The sequence below is a fragment of the Dermacentor andersoni genome, chromosome 9, assembly GCF_023375885.2.
Source record: "Dermacentor andersoni chromosome 9, qqDerAnde1_hic_scaffold, whole genome shotgun sequence".
NCBI classification, from domain to species: Eukaryota; Metazoa; Arthropoda; class Arachnida; order Ixodida; family Ixodidae; genus Dermacentor; species Dermacentor andersoni.
The window spans coordinates 83,177,899-83,196,498 of record NC_092822.1 but is presented as its reverse complement, the minus strand read 5'-3'; the positions used below and the strand labels follow the sequence as shown (position 1 = coordinate 83,196,498).

The following is an 18,600-nucleotide window of genomic DNA, read 5'->3' as shown; positions in this document are numbered from 1 at the left end:
TTCACGGATGACCGGCTAAGTCGCACAACGCTCGCAAACCACTTTGTACCCCCCTGCCCACCTCCCGCAGAGGCTTCATTCATTTGAACAGTCGCTAGATTTAGTTCGTAAAACATTTTATTACAACTGGCGTAGGAAGGGTATTGGGAGAGCGATTGCCAATCAGTCTCTCTGCACGCGTAGCATTCGGTGTGGCCGCAAAGAGGGAGAGGGACTGGCTATGCAGGTGCGCACCTTGACCGCGCTTGCCCATTCTTGTATGCGTGTCTTTTCGGTGTTTGCGTCTACATATTTGGATTTTCGTTTGCAAGGTCAGCGTGCATGCGTGTGAATGTGCCCTAATTACCCTGTCGGCTGTCGAAAAAACACATACCTATTAGGTTCGAAACGATATCATCCTCGATATAAAACCTCTCTCCCCGACAACGGTGCTTTCTTTAAGCTCCCCTTTACTTTAGGGCGAAAAAGCCTGTAAAAGTGTCCTCATCGGTCCACCTATTACGTCATCTAAATAAACTCAAATTTTCACTGAAGGATGTGTACCAATATACGGCAGGGTTGTCCCGTCCCGTCTGGCTTATAGCATGTAGTATTTTTGACAGATGGGCAGACTCGAGAGAGGAAGATAAAACATCTCTATTGAAAAGTCTCTGCTGCTTTCGATGGGAGAACGGAGAGGCTGGGAGACTAGACCCGTAAATCTCCCCTTATCCTCAGAGCCAGGTCAGGGGGGTATTCTGTAGGGGTCCACCTAATCGACTGTTCCATTTGGCTGCTCCTGATTGGATGCAGCTGAACGAGAGAGGAGCAGACGAGCGGCCCTAACCAATCAGCAGTGGCCGAAATGGGCAGTCCACTAGCTGTACTCTTACATAATACACCCCCCCCCCCCCACCCCCACGCCTTGAACCGTTTCAGCCTCCTCCACCAGCCGGACAGCCAAGAGCCCGTCTTCTGGGTTATCGCTGAGCAGTCCAGCCTCGCTCAGCTCAGGGGTTTTTATTTTAGCATTGTGGTTTGTGCTGTGTCTAACAGTGTTTGTAGCTGATGCGCATGTCCATATAATGTGATGGAGGTCTGCACGTGGTGCACTGCATGTCTTACAGCGTGATGAGTAGGCTTCTGGGTGTGTTCGGTGCGTCAGTAGTGGCGTCGGCAAGGTGGTTGATTGTCGAAGTCTCCATGTAGCCGCTTGGTGTTTGTTCAATGCAAGCATTTCTGTAGTACTCGAGGATTTCTCCCTAAGTAGTCATTTCTTCGTATTGAGAAACTGGTATTTCTTGATCTGGTTCTGGGGATCTCAGTTCTGTTTGAGAATTTCTCTAAACTACTCTGTATTCAACAGGGGCAGTGTTCTTTTTTGCTTTGTTTGGTGTGTGTGTTTTTGCAAACTAGTCCGTTGTTTCTTCTAATGACTTAGGAAACGTCCCATCTCAGTATTTTGTTTAAGTACCGAAAACTACGCACGACAAATGCGGATGGTTTCAGCTACTCTTTACTGCACTGTGGCCTGTGGCTTGTACCAAACCTGATATAAATATAAAGGGAAATGGTGATTTCTGTAAACACTGCATCGTGCATCGTGCCTCGAGATCAAACCGCGGTTATGGCGCGTAATAACACAAGTATTTGAAAACTTCCTGAAACTTTTTCTTTTGTCGTCTTGTCTGAAAATTGCTCAAGACCGGAGTCTGTGCAGCCTGTGATGTGTATCCCATTCCCCTGTAGTGCTCTGAATCTTCCATTCGCCAAACAGATTGCTGCCTGAACGCTACGCAGCGCGAGCACACCAAAACTCTAATTGTAGTTATTGAGCCAGATTACGCAATGAAGCGGACATTTCTTCAATCGAATATATTGACTGAATACCTAGAATTACATTCTTGTTTAAAATATTTACTCTAGGGAAAATATTGCCATTTACGAATTGGGACCCCTGAGTTCTAAAAGCATTACACTTTGAACGAATATTCAAGACCGCACCATTTCTGAGGTATCCTCGAAGTGCGCGAAAAAAATAAGTGGGCGCTCTTGTTACTTCTATGCTTGAGTGCATCAAACGGCTGTGTAATCCTTAGACATCGTTTTATGCGGCTACGCATTAAGAATTCGCCTGCTGCAAGTGAATAATTAAAAACGGATTAATATTTGTTTATTAGTTGTTTATGCATCTCGATTTCCCGTGCGCGTAATTCCCCGCTGCATAGAGTTTTTCAGGTCAAAGAACTGCAATTATCTGCAACTAGTAATTTTTTTTTAAATATTGTGGGATTGAAAAATAAAACACGCCGTATCGCCGGCTCTAATCTTGCATTTTAAATTATAGTTATGCAGCAAGAGGTTGCCAGGCGCTTCGGTGTAATTCGTTGCAACCGTGACGTGAACGTAAGAAGCCGATGTTATCCGTACCGAACGAGAGGTAATGCACGACATGGTGATGTCCTCATGGCGCATGCGCACAGTCCTTGTGTATTTATTTTGTACTTCTGTTTTTAGAGCGATCGCTTACCTATAGAATAAGTGCACGCGTCCTGCTTCACATCTTCGCCTTAAACTTCATTTTAAGCGCCTTTCTGAAAACATGAGTGAGCGCTTATTTGTTCCACGTATTTAATACACGCGGGAAAAAGTTAACAGTACTTCTTTCAATCTCAGAAGACAAATTCATTTTGCGGAATGGTACTTGCTTACTTGCTGTTCCCGAGCTAACATCAGGAAGAATAGCGTGACCATTTATTTTAGCGCCGTTTAGGAACACGAATTCTGGTCTTCAATGTTTCCATGCGAAGTTGCGTCTGAATAAATGGTGGCTCTTAACAACCTCATGTACAGCCGCGCAGAAAATGCAATGGTTCCAGCGAAGAATTCAATTTTTTTTTTTCTAGCGCAGCTCCGCAAAGAACAATTGGTTAAGTGCCCTGCATGCGTCATACACAAACACATATAGGTACTACCACTCTGGAACAGAAATAATCTCCAAGCAGTCTCGCGACTCAACGTTTAGGAGGCGATTGAAAGGATCGTATCAAAATTCCGCACGCATTTTTCTCTCCCTTTATTTTCTACAGAATGTCCGTCACAGATGTGTGCTGTGCCACGTCGAGCTCCACGGAGCTTCCAGATCAAGAAAGACCGTTCACCACATAAACTGCAGGTATGTGCATGGCGTGGTTCCGTGACTGCAAAAATAATGGCCCATCGCAGCTTCGAGATGTCGTTTCAAAGACAAGACGTATAGCTGCAAATGCAAGTTACACTGCAGTTCATAAAACTTGTTGCTCATTTTATTTTTCAACCATGGCCACTTTTATTCAAAAAAACCCCAAAGCATTTGCTTCAACTACGTCACTACCATGTGTAGTCTGCCGAAGCGTAATTCATTTTAAAGACAATACAACGTAATTTATTGACTAATTACTTCAAATTGCCCTGTACACCGGATGTATTGCTGGCATGCTTCCCTGAATACGCTGACAGAATCACGAAAATCGGCTGCCAGTACAGTCCACTTAGCTCGTAGGCTCCTAAAAATATGTTCAAGGTCAAAAAAGAAACACGAGTCACACGCTGTTTTTGCAGACACTGATGGATTTCTTTTTCTAGTGATCGAACTAGAGTAAATTTATTAGGTTTTAATAAGATTGAAAAGAATGCTCTGTGTCGTGGGGTTTCTAAGCAGAGGGCATCGAGAGCGAACAATGCAGTGCGTTCTCTTATTTAAATATGCTGGTATCTTGCACACTCCGCTATCATAAGTGATTGCAGCATCAGACCATCCCGATGTGATCATAGCGATGTCTGAGGTAGTTAGAATGGTTAGATCACTTTTTTTATGTTGTCTCAGCACCGATCACAGACGCTCCAACCGGAGTGGCCATGGGACCTTAGTCGAGTGTCCGACTTGCAAATTTCTCTTCATGTATTCATACTAAAATGCCTCACCACATTGTCGCAAACTTTTTAACTCGGTATTTGAGGCAAAGACATACATTCCCCTCTCCAGCTCTGTTTTACGATAGGGTTTTCCGCAGCCACGCCGTTCGTAACGGTCGTTCACACTTTTGCGATTATAACGAGTAAAGCAGGATAGGTTGATTTATATTCCTCGATTTATCGAAGCTTTCTACCTGCTTCAAATTCTAAACTTACTCAGAAGGGTTAATGTCCTCCCCCTCTGCTGCTTATTTGAGTTACAGCATATTTAACTAACCGTTAGCAGTTTGTTGTTATTGATCAACAGTTTTGCGTGCCTAACTCATTAACAGTTTCATCCAGTAATGAGCCCGCTCCGACCCTTATAATATTTTTACTTTTTATTTATGACATTAATAACTTAGCTGAGCATTTTCAAATCCAAATTCAATTAAGGATGTTTGCGGATGATTATATTGTGTTCACAAGAAATCACTGTCACCAATGAACAATTACTTTTAGTAGAGCCTTCCGTGTCTTGAACTAAATCAGGTTGACGAACACAAGTGATAAAAATGTAAATGTAACCAGAAACTTCATTTCAAACTCGCATGTGCCTAACATTCGCGATTCGTCGTTACGTAAACATTATCTTCTAAGGCATAAACAAAAGCACGCTACAGCAAAGCTGAACTTTTAGTTTATTCTTCAATCACCAGACCTAAATTGCAATACGCGTGCGTTATTTTGGACCCTTACACAAAAACAAACATTGACGCACTCGAGATGATCCAGTCGCAAAGCTGTTTCTCTTATCGAAATATCTACAAACACGCTGTCCCATCCCACTAACGAAAAAACACGGCATCCCATCGCTCTAGACAAGGCGCAAAATTTAGAGTAAGGTTTCTCTTCTAACTTAATACCACGAGCTTTACACAAACCACAAAATGCTAAAGATGTTCGACTCAGGAATTAAGATACGCGAGAAATATCAGGGATATTTTTATTCGTCTGATTTTGTTTTTTCGTTGTCTGCGCGCACCCATCATAGTGACCAAAACGGCTGTGCGCACCGGTAGGTATCCTAGAACGAGTGTCCCACCTCCAAATTTCTCTACCTACGTGTACACTGGGGAAGCTTTAGTCCGGCTCCAACTCCAACGCCGCCTATTCCAATACGTGTAAAACAGAGAAGTGATTTTCTTAGACGACCCTTTGGCCGGCTTTAAGGAAATCTGCGGCATTTGAGAGAAAAAAATGTAAATTATAGTGATTGTTGGAAGGGTAATTTTGATTTATGGACTCAAGTTGTTTACAAAATATGCAGAGAATTCCTAAGTTCGGAGACAAAGAATTGAAGAACGAAGTTTACAAATGCGCATCTCGGCACCCAGAACATATACTCGCAGTTGTGCGAATTGCATATCCCAGAATATCCAAAGAATAATTGGTATCTGACGTGTATTTGTTGCTATGTTTAAGCAAGTGCTATTCACTTACTAGTGGCTTACTTGAGAACCACGTATATTACATCATATTGATCCGCTTTAGATTTACTATTAGATTCAGTTCGGAGAATCACGACACCTTTTTCTCATTGCCGAGTTGCAGAGTTGTAGACTTGATGGTTTTCCATTCTGAAAATTGAGGTTTTAAGCAACCTTAATCAAATAGTTGATGGCCTCAATAGGAAATTCGCACCCAACTGCATCTAGGTTTTATCTTTTCATTTTACTTCCAGCAAAGCTGATCAAATTAACGGCAGTGAATTCCTACGAAACGAATTTCTCCATTAGCACGTGTTCAGATATGAGCCCCCGACCTAAACCTTGCCGAGCATACGCATACATAATAATTATAAAGACTTACGGTGAACTTCCGATATTTGAACAATAGAGCTGCAGGCATGCGTGCTTTCACCTTGCAATGTTGGATATTGCACATTCAGCATCCTGTGGATCTTCACGGATGCGCCAGGGTAACTGAAAGGATATAATATTGAACAAACTATATCTCGAAATATAGGCAGCGTTTCAACCAGTTTCAACTAACAGCACCGAGAAGGTGCTGTTTGTTGTTAGGTGTGCTAGTTAGGTGTGTTAGTTGTTAGGTGTTCTTTTTTTTTTCTCAAAGCTATGGATTGCTTAGGCACGAGCGGTGAAGTCGCTCGAGGCGCACAACCCACTTTGTACAACCCCCGCCCACCCCCCATCCCCCGGGCAGAGGCTACATTGATTTTAACAGGCGCCGAATATAATTCCTAAAGTGCGAATTATTACAGCTGACGTTGGAACACTAATTGCAGAGCGATTGCCAATCTATCTACATACCCAGGAATTAGTGCCAGTTCGTTCAGTTTCCTTTTTTTCATCACCACGTGGCGTAGCGACCTTAAACATTTCGAAAATCGCACCATGACATATGTCATGAAGCACAACTAAAGAAAACACAATAAAAAACACATTATTTTGTATTTCGCTTTTAGAAAGACCGCTTGGCTATAGAATCCGCGCACGCACCCTGTTCAACATCTTCGCCTTAAACCCAATTCTAAGCGCCTTTCTTAAAGGGAAGCTGAAGAGTCTATCGAATTCAATAAGACGCTCATATACGGATGCGGGAACCTTATAAACCATGTAGGTAAAATTTGGTTTTTTTTTTTCAATTAGGAGCGACGTAATTGTCGGTTGAAATTGCGCTGTAGCTCCGCCCCCCGTCGAATGCCGCGCGCTGCTGCTGACGCTGACGATGCGAGCGGAGACCGGAAACCGCGGTGTTGTGACGTCAACTCTAGTGTTTCGTTCCTTCGCAGCGTCCGCGACCGTGCCTAGCCGCGCTTGTTTCTGCGTGCGTGCCATCGTAATCTGCTTCGATCGACCCTGCATTCCTTTGTTGGTGCGTCTGCGTGTATGTAGAGTGGTAGTCAACGTGCGTGGTAGTCAACGTGAGTGGTAATCAACGTGAGTGGTAATCAACGTGAGTGGTAATCAACGTGAGTGGTAGTCAACGTGGTAGTCACTACACGTACTGCATGAACCGGGAAGCTTTTCACGTGTTTAAACCGTCTTTGTAGATTGCCGACAGCTTTGGACAGCGCACAAATGCCGATCGACGATCGCATCCCCGCTTACGTTCCACGAGGAGGCATGCAGGAACACAACACTACAGTTGTTTGACCGGAAACGAGCTCACTAGATCGGAGAAAGATCGGCGAGATCACTAGATCGCTTTGCAAAAAACATACTCACCAAAGAGCATTTCCAACACGAGGAGATCCCAAGACTTTGCTTTCGTTCACGTCGAAAGCACTGCTCGCACCAGCATCGTTTGCTTCTTCGAGAGGCCGGCTCTTCGCAATCGGCTCGTACATGTAGGGAGTAGGGAGTAACGCCGAACTCCTCAGAAAAACGCAGTCTCTCTAAATTTTCCATTACCGTCTCAGAAAAACAGCACCAAACTACCTGGCACCGCGCTTCATGTGTAGCGGCAGCGGTCGGCTACTATAGTGTTGACGTCACGAGGCGCCCGACCAATCACAGGCGGAAACGAGACGCGCGAGCTGGGCGTGTCCGCTGCTGCACTTTTCGTCGAAACAAAATATATTTGCGCTTTCTTTCGCTCAATTTCGATACGATATTCGAATTCGGAGGGTTGAAAACCATTATGTACAGATGTTCACTCATTTTTTCTGGAAAACCTTTCAGCTTCCCTTTAAAGAACGAGTAAACGCGCATTTGTACCACGTACCTGATAGGGCGGAATAAAAGTTAACATTACTTCTAGTTGACCGCAGTAGACGAATTCGTTTTCCTGAAGAGGACTTGATTACTTATTGCTCCCGAGCCAACGTCGTGGAGAATAGCGTCACCATGTATTTTAGCACCGTTTAGGAATACAAATTCTGGTCTTCGATATTCCCATGCGATGTTCCCTCTGAATAAACAGTGACTCTTAACAAACTTATGTACACTCGCGCGGAAAAGACCATGGTGTCAGCGAAGAATTGAGTCTCTTTTTTTTAAGCGCGGCTCCCTAAAGCGTAATTGTTAAGTGCAGTCCATCGGTGAAACACTAGCACATAGGCGCTACTACTCTGGGACAGAATCGGCCTCCAAACAATTAGGTGGCAATCGAAAGGATCGTATTGAAATTTCTTTCGCATTTTTTCTCTACATTGGTGAACTACAGCATGTCTGATACAGCCACGTCCTGTGCCACGTCGAGCGCCACGAAGCTTCCACATCGAGAGAGACCGTTCGACGCATAAACTGCAGGTATGTCCATGGTGTGGTTACATCACTGTAAAAATTATGGTCCATAGCATTAACCTGTGAGTAAAGTTAGTTGATAAATTACACTTTCGCTCGTTTGTTAGTTAATTAAGGCAGCGTGAGTGAAAATTATCGACCTATTCTTCCTAATAGCTTGCACATCACTTCGAGCCGGCTGTTCAGTGCAACAGTTACCTCCAACGTGAACGCTGTTTTCGAAATGTGGCCGTTGGCATTCCACAGCGCTAGCAAATATTATCAGACCTTCACGGCCATACGCCGTCAATCTTTTTGAAAAGGCACTCGTCGCAACTTACTCTTTTGACATATGACAAAAAGACAGCAATCTCCCATATGGGAACACAACTGCATGAGGCTGGATACGGTTAACCTAGACCGAAGACATTACCGCTGCTCCCGGTACGTGTCACAAAGCATCGATATTGAACGGGCTCCTTGCTTGTGAATTTTTAGTTGATTTTACAAGCGCAGGAAAACTGGACACAAAGACGCGACGGAGGCACCACAAACGCTAGAATACGACTGAAATTTGCCAGATGTAAGGATAGTCAAGGAATAACTTAAAAAAACGGACTGCATTTCTTTCGCACTTGTGTGTGTCATTCATCCGATGGCTAAGATATTTAATTTCTTTGTCGTATCATGAGAAGCCAACAAACAAAGACACCAATGAAAACAGGGGAAATTACTTGTACTTACTAATATGATTAAATAAATAAAGAATAATTGGCAATAAAAGTGGATGAAGAAGGGCACCGCACGCGTATTGCGAAGACGTGCGATCGTTATCCACCTGCGGCAAGTTTTTTCATCCACTTTCATTCTCATTTTTTATCATTTCTTTAATTCGTTTAGTGAGTACAAGTAATTCCTCGTTTTTCCTTGGTGTCGTTGTTTCTTGGCTTCTCATTATATGCTAAATAAAAATCGGGCCCCTCGGTTAACCCTCTTTCTTCTCGCTCTTACATAACGAAGGTCTCGAATCCGGCAACATTGATGCTTTCAGGTAGCATGTGCGGCTTTTTTGACCAGTCGCCTTAACCCAGAAAGATCACGTGCTCGTAACGCCTGCGGCAGAATGGATGTTCCACATCCGCCACCGAGGTTACTGAGTTATGGCGCTGGCTAACACTCCGAAGGTTAGTTCTTGTAGTAACACACATACCCAAGAAAGTGGATGGGGAAACCGCGCCGTGGTAGCTCAATTGGTCAGAGCATCGCACACGCAATGCGAAGACATGGGACCGTTCCCCACCTGCGGCAATTTTTTTTTCATCCACTTTCATTTTAGTAAGTACAAGTAATTTCCCCTGTTTTCCTTGGTGTCTTTGTTTGTTGACTTCTCATGATACGATAAATAAAAATCGGGGCCCCTTCGGTTAACCCCTTTCTTCTCGTTCGTTTCTTTGTGTGACACAAACAGAAGCGGTGCTAATACAGTTTTACAGTGCTGTAAAAATAAGGCTTCACTGACATCTTTGACAGCCTTCATCAAAATCTCCTGGGCCTGTTGTTGCTTGCACATGCGCGCGATGTTCCCTCGGGCTGTAGTTCAGGCATCTTCCGATCTCGCCAATGCAGCATCTGCCACGCGAGAGCGGAGATGTTGCCGTTCGTTTAATGACTCTTGCTCGAGTAACCTTTTGTGGAGTAAATTGCAGTTGTGGTCTGGTGTTTCTGGCGTATGCGTATCTTCCTTGTGTATGCGTCTCTTCCTTGTGTACCATGTTATGGTAAGGCTTGTTTCCGCGAAACAGAGTAGAGCATTGCGGAGGAACAGCTGCGCCTAGCAGCGAGACCAGCCCCGATCCCCGTGGTGCAAAGCGAGCACCAGAACTTGCGAACAGTTTTTCCACTCACTTACCGATCCGAGCTGTACAAGATAGCCTGTACGTACAGGTGAGAAATAAAATGTCCGCACATAAAAAAGGGATATAAGGGCCACATATGAATCCAGAGCACAATCATGAAAATATCAGTCAATTCCCATACGAAAAAAACAAGAACGAATATCAGCTGAACAAGGCAGAAAATCAATTTCCTTAGCATTAACAACATTTAATATAACGAGAGCGATCGAGCGTGCGCAACGCTTCTGCTGGCGGCGAAACGTAGGACGGCATACAATCTCGCTACTCAAGAATGCCGACTCATCGGAGGCTGGAGGCGAGCTTACTTATCTCCTTTGTTTTGATGCTGGCCAAGTGGTGGTTGACATCTCCGGGAGACCCCCCTAATCGCAATGCCATATCAATGGAATGTGAAATCAATGCGAAGTCAACAAAAGTTACTTCGCGTTCAAATAACATGAGTATACTTACCTGATTGTCAATTTTTATTAGCGTTTGTAATCCCGCGGCCTTCCCTATATTGTAGCCTGGTTTGAAGGTATTTTTGTCATTGACATTTTCAATTCAAGAGAAAGACACAGTTCGTAAGATCTTTGGGTCAAGAAGGCGTTTCATGGTCTGACTGAGTGAGTCCGAGTGGGCGCGGGTTATCAGAAATTTCGTGAGTCTGATTTCGAGTGAGCGCTAAGCTAAAGATATAATTTGTGAATGGGTCGGAGTGAATTCGTATATTTTGCCAAGAAATGGTCAAGCGTCTAAATAGAAAGACGTGTGGAACGATTTGACAACAGGAATGACTACAGACAATCGGTTTTGTAAACGTAGCTCGCGGTTTGAGCAAAAGGTTTGTTTGAAATTGAAGAAAACGGAACGTACGAGGAGGATCGTAGCCTTTTCCGCGTGAGGCTGAATGAGGGCGGATATTTTTTTTCTAGCTTAGGACGAGGTTGAGGGAGGGCTGCCATGTTCTTCAACTTGAGGGTGAGGAGGGTACTGTGTCGTGAGAACGAGGGAGCAAAACGAAAAATGACCGCAGTTACCCGCCTCTGCTCACCACACACAATCGTTGCCTTTCAGCAGACGATGCCTCGGATAAAATGTTGTGTGATAATTTTTCTAATCCTTTAGTAGTTCATTTTATACTACATTGCGCATCGCGTTTTTTTCTGCGGCTAAGATATTGACACGTGAACTCATTTATCTTTTACGGGTGAGCGCTTTTAACGTCCAAGATATGTTATCGCTCAGCGCAGGACGCGCCTACATGTATCCGAAGTTTCTACCATGTTATCGATGCTTCTATCCGCTGTCTGTTGTCGCCGAAACTTGTGTAATCTGATTGCATGTATGCGCGACGCGAATGGTGTAGAACTTTGTGGAAGGCACGCGGGTCCCAGCGGTTACTCTGGAACATTCGCCGACGCGCTTTACCCGCTCAACAGATTTTCGACGATCGCCGACTGTGTTCGCCGTTTTCGTTGAGCATTGAGTGTAGCCTGTTTTTTCTGGGCACAGGTTCACGCAATAAAGTATGTTTCTCCCGTCACAGTTTCATTGCTGGGCCTTAACCCGTAATTACCACGTGGCATCTGGTGAAGCTGCTGGGTAACGATCCCAGAACCTCTCGCAGATGGCCACGTGGTAGTGACGGTTGAGGGCACAACAATGAAACTCTGTCGTGTCACGTGAATTTACACGTGAATTGACAAGTAAACTTGTTTATCTTTTACGGAGGAGCGTTTTTAACATCTAAGAAATGCTATCACTCAGCGCAGGACGCGTTTACATGTATCGGAAGTTTCTAGAATGTTATCAATGCTTTTATCCGCTGTCTGTTGTCGCAGGACCTTGTGTAATCTAATTGCATGTATGCGCGACGCGAATGATGTAGATCTTTGCGGAAGGCACGCGGTCACCCGGAAGATTGCTTCGGCAATTAATGACGATAAAGGCAGATGTAGCATACTAATACGAGCGACATGAACTTTTGAAGCATGAAAATCTGAGAAACGCGGCACATATCAAGGACAGCCATTCTCAAAACAAGAATTGACCGTGCAAATATGAGGCACACCGTTCAGTCCCACACTAAGCGTCTTATGTCACTAAACAGGTGCGTTTTCTAACTTGTGAAAAAATGTTACTGACGCTACTGCCATGAAACATTCAATTTGTAATGCACGTTTCTCAGCTACTCAAATTAATGCAGTGACTCTTATCTGAAGCGACATGTACGAACAAAAGTCATGATACTGAATGTAGTCTTTCAATATTCAAGTCTCAGTAAATGGCAACTGCAACAAACCCACTTCCGTTTGTGTGCCAACAAAACGAATGTACAATATTTTCGTGTGTTATCTCTATTCTTACACACAGGTGTGCTGGTCAACGTTGAGCCAAGCGAGCACTACACGAACACTAGTACGCGGGAGTATTCGCCACACAAACTGCAGGTGCGTACCCGTCGTACTCCGCTGACTGCGCGAATAATCTTTTTTTCTGTGCACTATGTTGTCTTAACAACTATAGCGTTGCGCTGCTAAGCACGAAGTCGCGGGATCAAATCCCTGTTATGGCAGCCATATTTCGATGGGGGCTGAATGCAAGAAAGCCTGTGCACTAAGCATTCGGAGCTCTTTAAAAAATGGTCGAAACTATCTCCACTACAGTGTATAAACAATAATCACATCGCGATTTTGCCACGTAAAACCCCAGAATAACTCTCACATTTAATTGGGACTGGTATTTAACCCGCTCAAAGACAGGCCGTCTTCCCGCAAACAGAATAATTTACAATCTATAGTCGGTGAAGTCGGCTACGAGTAGTAATATCAATAATACGTTATGATGTTTACTGGCATCCCCCTTTATACCGGCCGGAGACATGCAGTGAACTAGTGTGCTCGATTCACTCACGTTTCACTACATATATCGCCATGTCACCTACTCTCGGAATGGCCTCGATCCTAAATCTTGTATTTGAAGCGTATATCACCGCATTGTACCATTACCTGCGCTTCTAGATGGACTCATGCCCCATACCGCGAACACAGATTACACCGTGTACACTTCCCCACGCTACAAAGAAAGCTTCACTAAACGCAGCCGCCAAACTATAATCGGTTTTGTTCCGCTAATGTTGCCTAATTATAGTTCAGCAATAAGTACACAATTTCATAACACACGTACATCCCAACAATAGGAAAGTAGCTTCTTTACATTACGGCTACCATTATAATCCTCCTTTAGAATTTAATGACGTGACTGCAGCCTCGAGTGGTGTTTATGGAGAAATATCTTTATTTTCATTATACTGTGTGCCAGTCGAGCTTTTATTAAATGGAGGATACATTAAATTAACGTACGTTAAGGTGTGAAAAAGTCTATACAGAACTTTTGTATTGGACCCTCTATTTCTCTTTTGATTCCATTATGCAAAAGAGCAAGGACACTCCATTTGAGTTCTGTATGACGCCGAGCTTAACGCCTTCTTCACAAGAGCCTTCGCTACATAAACTGCAGGTATGAACATGGCTCACTTCGCGTAGTGCATAACCTTTCCTTTGTGTGTGCAATCATTTCCTTTACGTACGTTAGTGATCTCATATACGAGATTATTGTAGAAGGATCGACATTTGGGCGAGTTAGTACAGGTTGAACATCTTGATGGGGCAGCGCAATATGGCGAAGACAGAAGGCAGGAGCACACAGGACAGCGCGGACCTTTGTATTCCTGCCTCCTGTCTTCGTCATATTGCGCTGCCCCTTCAAGATGTTCACAAGATATTACGCCCCCTGCATGTTACTGGGCATTATTTGGCTCGCATGTTCGGGAAACCTTGTCTGCAAATCGCGAACGTTGTCCTACCATGACGAACGAAAGTTGCAAAGCCCCTTTATTAATTTTATTTTACCTCAGATGCTACTATCCTTTGAATCTTTCCGGTCTGTGCGCGTCATGTTTACACGGTGATGCCTGCAGGCATTGCGCATTTTCAGCCGCGGTGTTTGTCGCAATGCGCGTATATTGTTTCCCTTCGGCTTGGGCGAGCATGCTTCTGAATTTGACCGCGATAGAAATTATATGGCCTTGCGGGCACGTTCACAACTCCGCCGTTGGCGTCGGCGTTGTCGTGCGCTGGCCATGGACAGCGCATTCGCGGACCGAACGCGAAGGGTTAGAAAGTCTCCCGACACGTGTTGTTTGTTTGCCTGCAAAAGTGACGTAGCGAAGGGGACGCACCGTCGACGGTACGCCCTATCTCTTCGGTGGCTGAGCCCGAGCAGCTTTCATGCTTCCTCTGCTGGCACGACCACGGCTCGCCCCGAACACTATAAGCCCGTTCCTGCTTAGCTACTATGCGTACGCACTGGTCTGAGCGGAATGAACAGCAAGCACCAAGCTAATGTTGTCAAATAATTCTTGTCGAATATCATTCAAAAGCAGGTAGGCGTTGCCTGTACTACTGGCCCGCTTCGAGTAGCCCAAGTTAGTGATAACTGGACCGAAATGTGCCGAAACGAAGTTTTGCAGATCACCGAGGAAGCAACAAGGTTAGGTCAGTTTGAGGACGTCTTTGCAGAGAAAAGGCGTAGTGGCAATTGCAAGTCACACTGCAGCTCGTAAAGTATGTTGTTTCATTTTAATTTACAATCATGGCTGCTATCATTCCGAAAAGCCACGAGCATTTGCTTCAGTTGCGTCACCACTGACGTGTTATGTGCAGATGCGTAATGCCTTTAAATGAACACACACAGCATTCCATTCACTACTTATCAAAATTACTACGTATAGCAGATGCATTCGTGGGATGTTCCCCTGAATAGGCTGGCAGAATCACGAATAGCGGCTGCCAGTGCAATACACCTAGCTGTGACGTAGGGTGGGCCACTGCAAAATGCACTGCCATAGGGAACGAGGCAGTTCGTATGTGGCAGCGACTATGCATCCTGCAGGGAGGCTGCGCAAAGCTCCCATTGGCCTCAGCTTGTGGGAACAAGGAAGGCCACTCGGAGCTTCGTGCTGAGCCGCCCAATCTATGTCGCAGTTAGCTTTGACGGCGAAGCGCACTTGGCGGGGTGGCCTGGTGTAATCACTTAAGCTCAACGAATAATTTAGCAGCGAATGCTTAAAAACAATTCTAAAACTAGAAATAATATTGTAGTTAGTGTTTTGTGGAATGGGTTAAACTGTTTCACTCGCAGATGACGTCCTGTTAGACATACAATTTTTTTCATGCGACGTAATTGCAGAAAGCCTAGTAGGCTGTTAAACATATGTTTAAGGTAAAAAAAAAAAAACGCTTCATTAGTGTATTTACAGACACTGAAAGATTTCTTTTTGTACTCCAGTGATCAAACCAACGCAAATTTATTAGGTTTTAATAAGATTGAAACGAATACTAGGTGTCGTGGAGTTTCTAAGCAGAGGTCATGGAGACCGAACAATACAATCCGTTCTCTAATTTAACTATGCCGATATCTTGCACAGTCCATTGCCATAGGTGATTGCACCGTTAAACCATCCCGATGTGATAATATCGATCTCTGAGACAGCTAGAATGGTATAAATAAGCACAAGATGCCGAATATGTGCGACTCTAAAATTAAGATATGCGAGAATCATCACTGTGATTTCTTTTCTTTTTTTTTAACGTTGTCTCTTGACCGATCATAGACGGTTTAACGGGAGTGGCCACGGGAGGTAAGTACCTTAGTCGAGTGTCCGACGTGCGAATTTCTCATCATGTATACTTTTTTAAAATGCCTGAGCACAGTGCCGCAAACTTTTTAACTCAGTATTTAAAAGCCAAATAAATGCATTCACCTCTTCAGCGCTGTTTTACGATAGGGTTTCCCGCAGCTACGCAGTTCGTAACGGTCGTTCACACTTTTGCCAGTATACCAGAAAAAACAGGAAATGTTTATTTATATCCTCGATTTTAGCGAAGCTTTCTGCCTTGTTTCAAAATCTAAGCTCATACAGAAGGGTTTATGTCGTCCCCCTTTTCTAGTTAATGGAGTTACACCATACTTAACTGACCGAGCGCAGTTAGTTGTTATCGATCAACAGTTTTGCGTGCCTAATTTATTACCCGATTCATTAGATAATGACCCTTCTCCGACCATTTTAATATTTTTACATTTTATTTATGATATTGTTAACTTAGTTCAATCAGGTCCAAATTCAAGTTAAGATGTTTGCGGATGATTATACTTTGTTCACTGAAACCACTCCCACCAATGAACAGTTACTTTTAGTACAGCATTCCGTGTCTTGAACTCAATCAGGTTGACGAATACAAGTGGTCAAAGTGCAAATATTGTAAGTTCAAACTCGCATACGTCTAATATTTGTGACTCAGCGTTACGTAAGCTTTGTCTTCTAAGACATGAGCTAAAACATGCGCCATCTAAACTAAACATTTAGCTCGTTCGACCATTAGCGGACGTAAATTAGATTGCGAGTGCATTATCTGAGACCCTCACACAAAAACTAACAGTGACGCAGTCGAAATGATGAGGAGCAAAGCTGTTCGTCTTTTCAAAATATCGACAAACGGGCTCTCCCACACCGCTTATGAAAGAACATAGCGTCGAAACGCTTCAAACAAGGCGTAAAATTTAGAGTAAAGTTCCCCGTCTAACTAAAAACCACCAGCTTTGCCTAAGGCCTATAGCTGCGACACGAACGCGGCATCACAACGACCACTCCAATTCCACAAAACAAACTCTATACAGCCAGAACAGCATCAAGAAGCACAAAATGCTAAAGATGTTCGACTCAGACATTAGGATATGTGAGAAATATGACTGATACCTTTTATTACTCTGGTCTTGTTTTTTTTTTTGTTTTTTTTTTGCTGTCTTCGCACTCATCATAGTCACGAGGACGGTTGTCCGCACAGGTAAGTACCTTGGCATGAGTGCCCGACCACCAAATTTCTCTTTCTACTGGTATATTAGGGACGCTTTAGGGACGCTTGGAAGAACGCTAACATAATCCTAATCCATAAGAAAGGCGACGCCAAAGACTTGAAAAATTATAGACCGATCAGCTTACTGTCCGTTGCCTACAAAGTATTTACTAAGGTAATTGCAAATAGAATCCGGAACACCTTAGACTTCCGTCAACCAAAGGACCAGGCAGGATTCCGTAAAGGCTACTCAACAATAGATCATATTCACACTATCAATCAGGTGATAGAGAAATGTGCGGAATATAACCAACCATTATATATAGCTTTCATTGATTACGAGAAAGCGTTTGATTCAGTCGAAACCTCAGCAGTCATGGAGGCATTGCGGAATCAGGGTGTAGACGAGCCGTATGTAAAAATACTGAAAGATATCTATAGCGGCTCCACAGCCACTGTACTCCTCCATAAAGAAAGCAACAAAATCCCAATAAAGAAAGGCGTCAGGCAGGGAGATACGATCTCTCCAATGCTATTCACAGCGTGTTTACAGGAGGTATTCAGAGACCTGGATTGGGAAGAATTGGGGATAAGAGTAAATGGAGAATACCTTAGTAACTTGCGCTTCGCTGATGATATTGCCTTGCTTAGTAACTCGGGGGACCAACTGCAATGCATGCTCACTGATCTGGAGAGGCAGAGCAGAAGGGTGGGACTAAAAATGAATCTGCAGAAAACTAAAGTAATGTTTAACAGTCTCGGAAGGGAACAGCAGTTTACGATAGGTAGCGAGGCACTGGAAGTGGTAAGAGAATACATCTACTTAGGACAGGTAGTGACTGCTGATCCAGATCATGAGAGTGAAATAATCAGAAGAATAAGAATGGGCTGGGGTGCGTTTGGCAGGCATTCGCAGATCATGAACAGCAGGTTGCCATTATCCCTCAAGAGAAAAGTGTATAACAGCTGTGTCTTACCAGTACTCACGTACGGGGCAGAAACCTGGAGGCTTACGAAAAGGGTTCTACTTAAATTGAGGACGACGCAACGAGCTATGGAAAGAAAAATGATAGGTGTAACGTTAAGGGATAAGAAAAGAGCAGATTGGGTGAGGGAACAAACGCGCGTTAATGACATCTTAGTTGAAATCAAGAAAAAGAAATGGGCATGGGCAGGACATGTAATGAGGAGGGAAGATAACCGATGGTCATTAAGGGTTACGGACTGGATTCCGAGGGAAGGGAAGCGTAGCAGGGGGCGACAGAAAGTTAGGTGGGCAGATGAGATTAGGAAGTTTGGAGGGTCAACATGGCCACAATTAGTACATGACCGGGGTAGTTGGAGAAGTATGGGAGAGGCCTTTGCCCTGCAGTGGGCGTAATCAGGCTGATGATGATGATGATGATGATGATGATTAGGGACGCTTTATCTCGGCTCCAACCCCAACACCGCCTATTCCAATACATGTAAAAGGCATATATATTTTAGAGACTACTTTTTCGCTGACTATAAGGAAATCCGCTGCATTTGAGAAAAAAAAATGTAAATTCAAGTCAGTGCTGGAAGCGTAATGTTAATTTCATGCCTTAAGTTGCTTGCAAAAATTGCTGAAAATTGGAAAGTTTG

At 44.0% G+C, this 18,600-nt stretch overlaps 1 protein-coding gene across 1 annotated transcript in view; it reads left to right on the top strand.

The window, feature by feature from the left end:
• LOC126528320 (uncharacterized) overlaps positions 1-18,600 on the top strand; it is a 52,307-nt gene that overhangs the window by 20,947 nt on the left and 12,760 nt on the right. Inside the window, exon 4 of the mRNA XM_072284561.1 lies at positions 3,069-3,154. Within this exon, the coding sequence (XP_072140662.1) occupies positions 3,069-3,154 (86 nt within the window). The remainder of the gene's footprint in view (positions 1-3,068; positions 3,155-18,600) is intronic.